This window comes from Etheostoma spectabile, unplaced genomic scaffold, assembly GCF_008692095.1.
Source record: "Etheostoma spectabile isolate EspeVRDwgs_2016 unplaced genomic scaffold, UIUC_Espe_1.0 scaffold325, whole genome shotgun sequence".
Classification (NCBI taxonomy): domain Eukaryota; kingdom Metazoa; phylum Chordata; class Actinopteri; order Perciformes; family Percidae; genus Etheostoma; species Etheostoma spectabile.
Window position 1 is genome coordinate 661,437 of NW_022605585.1, and position 8,939 is coordinate 670,375.

Consider the following 8,939-nt stretch of genomic DNA (forward strand, 5'->3'; position numbering starts at 1 on the left):
TTTTTACTTCTACTCCTTACATTTTCACACAATTATCTGCATTTTCTACTCCTTACATTTAAAAAAATATAGCCTCGTTGCTCCTATTTCAGTTCGGCTTGTCTTCATTCTGGGCGCTCGTTGTTTAAAAAAACAACAACAACACAAAAAACAAAAAAAACTACCTATCCACATAAATCGCACCGTGCCGATAGAGGGATGGTCGGATGTACATTTACATTCCAACGAAGGCTGTTGATAACATGCCTCTGAGGTTGACTGTTTGCACCATTGCAATACTGTAATATAACTAATAATAACTAATAATACAACACATTTATGCTTCTTTAATGTATTAGCGATGTATTAAAATGTGTTCATTTTCAATGGGCTGAAACAGGCGCATCCCAAATGTTTCAACATTAATATTTTAATGTAACATCCCGGTCATTAGGGCCTTTAGAACCGGTTTTTGGGGGGGTTGGGGGTAGGGCACGGCCTGAGCTTTTGTTCTTAATGGCATTTTTTTCCCCCCTTGCATCACTTTTACTTTCATACTTTAAGTCAGGGGTCTTCAACAGGGGGTCCGTGACCCCTAGGAGGTCCGCGGAGGTACTGCTTGGGGTTGTGAAAGTTTTGGTTGATTAGACTTTTTTTTATATCCCCCCCTCCCCCCCCCTGCAATTTTTTCCACTAATTGAAATGTCTTTAAATCCACATTAACATGAATTCAACACACTGTAGTAAACAGATAAATGGAGGCAGAAGATGTCTTTCAGTCATCAATGCACACATGGCACTATAGGACCAGTTTGATATAACACAATGTTATACAATATATATAATTAGGGGGTCCCCGCTCCATCTCGCCATCAGTTTGGGGGTCCTTGGCCTGGAAAACGTTGAAGACCCCTGCTTTAAGTCGTTTTGAAACCAGTACTTTTACACTTTTATTGGAGTAAAAAGCTTGATTTGATACTTTAACTTCTACAGAAGTCGTTTTAAACCCTGGTGTCTATACTTCAGCCTGAGTATTGAATGGGAATACTTCAGACACCTCTGCCAAAGCGAGAGATCTTGTCACGTTGTGATTGCTCTCTAGTGTAAAACCTAATTTAACCTTAGGCCATGATGACAACCAGTCAGCCAGTGTTAGGCTTATTTGATTTGCAGGAGAGAGCGAACCAATAAATGTGATCCCAGCGAGGGAGAGACGTGGTTTCTGTCTCTCAAGCTGCATCGCTGATGGATTTTTAAACTTATTTTGAAGCCTTAAAGAGCGTTGTGGGAGCGAGTGATGCTCCACTGAAACATTTACACATCAATTAAATCCTTTAACGTTATTAGAGAGAGCCTGTTTGTAGACACTGCACTAGTATTAAAATGACTGGCCGTTAAATTGGGACTAATTTCTATTAGCTCATGTTCTTGTTTAAGCATTTTTATTGAGAGTGGAGTCATTGTGCACAAATCATCAGTCAATGAACAAATAATTGGAGAATATACAAAACTGATACAGACAGCAGTCGTGTTTTAAGACTTGTAGAAGAAAACAAGGACAAAAAAAGCAACACACACTTCCAAATTCTTGCTGCATATCTTCATTTATTCCTCCATGTTGTCGGATTGAATACAGAACTGAATATACCGGGGGTCAATGAGCCGTTTTCACACATGAAATCCAGACAGTGTCGGTTCAAATTTGCACGACATCTGGATGAAAACGTGTAAAAATTGTCTGTGGTTGTGCAAACACACACCACAGGTGGAAATGGATTTTTTTCAAGGCTCCTCAAGAACTAAAGAAACGGTCTATTTCACAGTGTTTCATGGATATTTGTGCGTTAGAGATGACGATTGAGATAACACAACACACATTTATCTTTCCCTCTGCATGTTTTACCTCATGCTGCTGCAGCCTTTATGTTGATATGACGGCACGCAGTTCAGGCTTTTGTTGAAAGTGATACAGAAATGGTTTAGATCAGACCTGGAAGATTTATATATATACTGTATATATATATAGATAGGCCTATATATACATGACCGTGTTAAATTGCCTTCATATGCTTTTATTAATACACAGTTTTTATTTATTTTGGTAATGCAATTTCACACAGATATATGTATTCATGATACAAATGTAATACATATATCTCAAATTTGGAAATACACAAAAATAAAAAATAAAATAGATAGATAGATAGATAGATAGATAGATAGATAGATAGATAGATATTTATTGATCCAAAATAGATATTTATTGATCCAAAATAAAGGAAATTATAGTGTTACAGCAGCAAAATATCGGTCACACAGCACAGAACCTAAGTGTAAATAAAATACTAGGATACATACATAGAGTATACATGAAATAATAATAGGATAAAATACAAGAACAAATATTTAAAATACAGTAGTGCAGTATTGTGGAGTCTCAGAGTCTTATCTACCCAGTGATGAGGTGTTGATGAGTTTTATTGCCGGTGGTAGGAAGGATTTCTTGTAGCGATCCGTATGATATTAAAGCTGTCGGAGCCTCTTAGAGAAACTGCTCCTCTGTTGGACCAGTGTGTGTATGCGTGTGTGTGTGTGTGTGTGTGTGTGTGTGTGGGGGGGGGGGTCATGGCTTCAGTGACCTCCTCTCCTACACAGCTTCAACTGTCTCCTGTTTGCAGCCAATCACGGAGCCTGCCTTCCTGATCAGTTTGATCAAAATATGAATGAAAATGAAATGAAAAGCAGCCAAAACATAACCCGCGCTGTTACACACAGATATAAACACACACACGTGTGTGTGCCTGCACATCCATACTTAACATCTATCCACCAATGCCCCGCCCCCCCCCCCCTTCTAAAAGTCAGTAGTAGTAATACTATATTCAAAAGACATCCATTGTTGATTCCATTACAATGATTTTAGTTTTATCTTCTTCACATGCATGTCATTTGTAATCATACGAACACCTGTATTCAAATGATGCTGATTACAATCACTGTTGATCATGATGATGATGATGATGATGATGATGATGATGGTGGTGGTGATGATGATGGTGATGATGACGTCAGGGGGGTGTAGTATTTAGACCTCACCTGAGCCAGGTGTGTGTGTGTGTATGACTAGAGAGCGGAAGGACAAACTATTTTTCAACTGCGTTTTGTGAGACAAACGTTTTTTTTCTTTGTTTAAAACAAGTTTATTTAGTTCAAAGTGTCATAAGTTTAAGCCAGTCCGTAACGTCTGGTCCATTTTGGACTCTTCCAAGTTACACAAAAAGAGTCTGGCAGCTACAATAAAACCCGTTAAATTACCATCATATTAACGTAGAGGGCTGCATGTCTTCAAGGCGCTCTTTTTCACCCTCGTCTCGTCCTCTTCCTCCTCAGGGTGCCATTTTGACCACCATGCTCGTCTCCAGGAACTTCTCTGGTGAGTGCAGCTCGTCGAAAAGAGTCGCAGGAACGCAGCGGGGAGGAGGACAGGATGACATGCCATCTGTCTTTTGCCATCTCTTCACACATAACGCACACACACGCACACACACGCACAGCAGGTTCATGGGCGGCAGTGTTGGAGGAAGCAGGAAACGTAGCAGAGATATTTGCTTGGATTTTGGGCCGTAATCTCACCACGGTATGACTAAATCGGTGTGATGCTGGTGAGGCTCTTTGTTTGGTGGCACCTGATCCATCAGGATGTACAGAAGTAATAAAACAACTCGTCCTATTTGATGTCCCACATAAGCAGATCCTGGCTTTAGTATAAGAAGGCCGACTCGTTGTGTTGAGTTCACTGCCACTGGAGAGGAATACCTCGTAGCATCAGTCTTCTGGTCTTCGGGTGTAATTACAGGATGTAAACTGCTCCTCTGGAATCGCATGATCTGAATGTTATTTATGTTAACTACACAAGAAAGCATGAAAGTGCAATCATCAGACTGGGACACACACACGCACGCACACACACACACACACACACACACACACACACGTCTTTGTTGGGACCCGTCACTGACATAATCCATTCCTTAGACCCTTACCCCACCCACACACTCTCAAACAGGTTTGGTTCTTCTCATTCCTTAACCCTGTGACCTAGGAATTACCTGCTGTTTCCACTGTGTCTCTTCTTGCCACAACATGGTGTTTCTGTATTTCCACTCACCATGTCTCTCTGCCTCCCTCGCCCTCGCCCTCTCTCTCTCTCTCTCTCTCTCTTTGTTCCAGTGGGACGGCAGACCACCGCGCCGGCGTCCGTCAGCGCCGTGGCTGGAACCACCGCCGGCATCGTAGAGCAAGGTAAACTCATCTCAACTCTCCGTTCTGACCTCTCCTCTCCTAAAACGCCCCATCCTTTTACTCCCATTGCACTTGTGGCAGACATGATTAAATGGAAATCCCCCCCCCCCTTAGAGTCATCAGAACATCACAGGCTCCCGCTCTCCCTCAGCTTGTTTTTAATCTCTCCTCCCTAAATCTGTCATTTTTTTCTCCGCTCTCTAATGCTTCGCGAATGTTTGCCAAGGTAAGCAGCCTCATCTCTCATCTGGGAGCCGAGAGCATTACAGTTCAGATATCTTTGCTTGGCATGGGTTAAGGCTTCTCTGTTGTGCAATATAGTCACAAGCCCTCTGGGGAATTAGGAGACAAATTGCATGCAGTTTGGTGTGTATGTGTGTGTGTGTGTGTGTGTGTGTGTGTGTGCAGTGGCTTAGATGTCGGATGTGCTTGGAGAAAGGGATGCGCTTCAACTGTGAGGTGCACACAAATAAAAATTAAAAGTAGCTGCCAAGTTGATCAGGTCTGACCAGCATTCGTGCACTTTGTGGCTTCTGCACGCTTCTTTCTGCCCTCATGTCCTGCCACTCTGAAGTGTTGTGTGTTTCCTGCCCATCAATGAACTCTGTTGGAACTCCCACTAATCCGGCCGACTTTCCAGATTAACAAACCCATTATCACATACCTGCATCTCTGTTCCGCTTCCCAGCATGCTTTCACTTGTCCTAATCTCCCCCCTCGATCTGTAGCTGTGCGTGCATCTGTGTGTGTGTGTGTGTGTGTGTGTGTATGTGTGTGTGTGTGTGTGTGTGTGAGTGTATTCGGATTATATGGAGAATTAGTTTGACTTTTTTTTCTCCTCATGATGCCCTGTGCTTATCTAATGCTTCGGGCATCGCATCAGGGTTAGTAGGTGCCAGTTGGATTGAGATATTTTAATGTGTGTGTGTGTGTGTGTGTGTGTGTGTGTGTGTGTGTGCGCGTGTGCGCGCGTGTGCGTGTGAGTTCATTGGGGTTTTAATGTCTTTTTGCAGGAAGGAGGGAGGGTTTTCTTTTCTTTTTTTCTAGCAGCAGGGATAAATTCTGTCCAGAGTGTGTGTTTTTTTAAAATATATTTCCCTTAAGGGGGGAGACAGGGAGGACATGTGGAGAGACGAGCATTGTCACTCTGTTTTATGGTCCGCATGTTCATTTAGAGGAGAATTTGTATAGCCCATGCATGCATGCATCGGTGTGAGCAGATTCAGAGAGCTGTGGTCATCTGAAGGTGTTATGATGTGTACTCTTCCATCTGAGGGTGTGTCCTTCTGCCTCTCTGCAGCAGCCAAGAGTCTCCTCAACAAGAAGGCTGATGTCAAGGTAAGCTAGCTCGCCTCGTCTCTTCCCTCTTCCCTCGTTTTCATTCGCCTCGTTTCCTCTTCACATCCTTGGCTGCCCTTCCAGCTCAGAACTACTTTCATTAAACCAGAAATACATCGATGACAGGCAGATATATAAGTTTGAGGGGATTTGACTTTGCTGAAATGCTCTAGCATTCACTTTAATATTTTTTGAAGATATTGTTTTTGGCCTTAAAGGCACAGCGTAAGCGTCCTGTGCTTGTCATTTCCTGCTGTACTTTTAATTAATTTCATAAATTTTTCTCGTGATTGTCAAGTAGTGTGATGTTTTCAGGTAAAGTATGATAGCAGTCATAGACGATTACATAAACTTGCTGAAGAACCAGAATACTGTAGATTATCCTGTGTACTTCAGCTCAACCAAGTACCACAGTTAACACCCTTAGTCGCAAAAATACTCTATTACAAAACATTAGATTGTACGGAGCCATGTAGAATAATTGAAAATGAGCAATTGGCAACTTTTCATAATGTAGCTACTGTTAAAAAAGACGTGTTTTAAGACATTCCAGTTATAATAACAAATGTTAAAACTTCACAGAACAACTATAGTCAAACAATACTGAAGAAACAAGTTCAAATACTTATGTCCAATCATTGAAAAAATGCAACATAATCTACATTTAGTTTACATCTTCTTTAACTAGCAAATACAATAACTGTAACATAAGTGAGACTAAAAGAACAAAACAAGACACACAAATGTCACTAAGGTACTTTAGTTATAGAAGTATACAATATACTGTATACAATACAAAATTAGACTAAAGGAAAGGTAGTTTTTAACGTTGGTCTTTACCAAACGGGAATAAATGCAACGAGACATTAACACTTTTTTTTTCATGTTCATGTTCAATTTAGTCACAGAAAAAAGACAAGTAAAATCATAAGATTTGATGCAGACATATGTGAAATGGGCCACCCTGGTGAGCTGTTTAAAGCTTGTTTAAAGGGGCCCAGACGCAAATAATACACATTGCAAATACAGTCCTATTTATTTTGAAGGTTGTATCCTCTCACTTCCGCTGGTAACGTCTCTCCACCTGGCTGGTTCGATGCCAGCTGTGTTACAGACACCTCCGTTTGGCACAGCTGGCACTTTGCATCCCCTCCACCGCAGACATTTTTCACCCAAAGTATTTCCCCGGTGCCAAATCAGTGCTCATTAAAGTATTGGTCTCTGCACTGTTTCATCTGAAGAGAGCACTCAGACGCTGAATCTGCAGCAACTGACGTTACCGGTGCACCTCTGTTAACTCCGCTCTCCTGTTCAGTCCCACAAGTGTTTGTCATTTGTTGCACTCTCAGGTTCAAGTGTCTGTTTCCAGTGTTCAATGCGCTGTATGTCTGTGTATGTTTGTGTGTGTGTTTCTGTGTGTGTTTGTGTGTGTGTGGTGTATCTGCTGTGTTGTTATGTGTTTGTGCTTGCATGACTCAGTGTGAAGTCTGGGTGGAAACTGTGGATGAGCAGTCCAATATACGCTGCGTAGGTATTTGGTTAAATTTGTCTCCGATTCAGACTGTTATGTACAGAGCTCCCAAAGTCCTAAATAATGGCGTTTGGTTTTAATCTTGTAGGAGCAAAATAACAAAAATATTATGTTATATACACAAGGTATTCTCTTTCAAGAACAACATGCATATCTTGTGCACAAAAATGAGTATTTTGTGTACAAAGTATACACACTTGTGTGCATAACAGATACTAACGTGTGCACATTTTGTGCTTTTTTGTACTTCTGAAAGATGTAGATGTATATTTTCACACAAGATTATAACTGTGCAAAAGATATGGATCTTATTGACACGAGGTTTGAACTTTTTGTGCACAAGATATCTTGATTATGCAAGATGTTACGTGCAAAAGATGTAGATCTTGTTTGAATATGTTAATAACTTGTGTGAAAATATATGGATCTTGTTCATACAAGATAATACTTCATGCACAGATGATATGGATGTGTTTTTTTTGCACGAGACAAGTAACTTTTGCACACAACTTTAAAAAAAAGATGAAGACGGCTGCCTCTCATCTTCCTCCTCCTCTCTCTCTGTCTCTCCTGACCTGTTTCTTTATGACACACTCTTTCATTAACCTGCATCTCCTCTTTCCGCCTTCAGCCTCTCCTCTTCCTCACTTCCTCTCTTCCTCTTTTCCTCTTCTCTCGACCCCTCCCCTCTCTCCTCGGGTGGCCCAATGCTAATCTCAGATTATTTCCCACTAGATGATTAAGCTATCATTACATAATCACAGTTTTTTTTTTTCTCCTTTGCTGCACCCTGACGTCACAACAATGCACACAACCCCGGAGCTATTTCAGTATTCCTGCATTCGCACAGCCACCCGCTCTCCTTTCTCTTGCTCTTTGTGTTACACACTCATCTCCTTTTCCAGTCATTTCCTGACGAATATGCTCTTTTCATCTCTGTATTCGAGTGCTCAAGCTAAGGGCAATCAAAGAGAGTTCAACCCAATTGTTGTAAAATGACTGTGATAGATGACTTCATCATCTTAAGAGGGGAGTGACGGTTCTATGCAAGTTCATTTTTGTCTCAATTTGTAGGCACCTCTCCTTGATCCGCTAGCTACCGGCCCCCTGAATACAAGGTGAAAAACCTGGTCTCAGGAGACACATTCTCACTCCCATCTCGTAAAACACGGGCGCTTGGTTAGGTGCCTTTGTCGTTGTTATTGACAAATTACACGCTATACCTAAACACGCTTGGTTGGGACTATTGGCGTCCCTTTTGACGCGCTGGGTCAAGACTATTGAGGTCCCTTATGACGCGCTTGGTTGGGACATATGGCGTCCCTTTTGACGCGCTGGGTCAGGACTATTGGCATCCCTTATGATGCGCTTGGTCGGGACTATTGGCATCCCTTATGATGCGCTTGGTCGGGACTATTGAGGTCCCTTATGACGCGCTTGGTTGGGACATATGGCCAAAAACCAACAGATTCAGGAACAGTTTCTACCCACAGGCCATCTCTCTGATGAACAGCTGACTTCTGACCCACAGTGTCAGGTTCAGTTCTGGTCCATAACCCAGTAACACTGTCTCTACAACACCTGTTTACTGGTTCCACTATTATTCCATTTATTTAGTATTTATTCATCATTCTCATTCTCATATCTCACTTATTATCCATTATTTATTCATCATTCTCATTTCCTATTTCAGAGCTGTTCATAATGTTCATACTATTTATATTGTAATAGAATAACTTAATACTATTTATCCCAGTACCCTTTGCACTATGTTCCACATTTAAATAAT

The 8,939-nt window shown here is 41.5% G+C and overlaps 1 protein-coding gene across 10 annotated transcripts in view; it reads left to right on the top strand.

Annotated features, from left to right (window-relative positions):
* The window catches only part of camk2b2 (calcium/calmodulin-dependent protein kinase (CaM kinase) II beta 2), an 85,248-nt gene that overhangs the window by 54,650 nt on the left and 21,659 nt on the right, over positions 1-8,939 (top strand). For 6 of the 10 annotated variants that reach the window (XM_032511151.1, XM_032511157.1, XM_032511150.1 and 3 more), the window contains exons 12-14: positions 3,370-3,412; positions 4,210-4,281; positions 5,582-5,619. In XM_032511151.1, coding sequence (XP_032367042.1) covers positions 3,370-3,412; positions 4,210-4,281; positions 5,582-5,619 — 153 coding nt within the window. The remainder of the gene's footprint in view (positions 1-3,369; positions 3,413-4,209; positions 4,282-5,581; positions 5,620-8,939) is intronic. The other 4 variants (XM_032511152.1, XM_032511154.1, XM_032511158.1 and 1 more) reach the window with 1 other exon arrangement.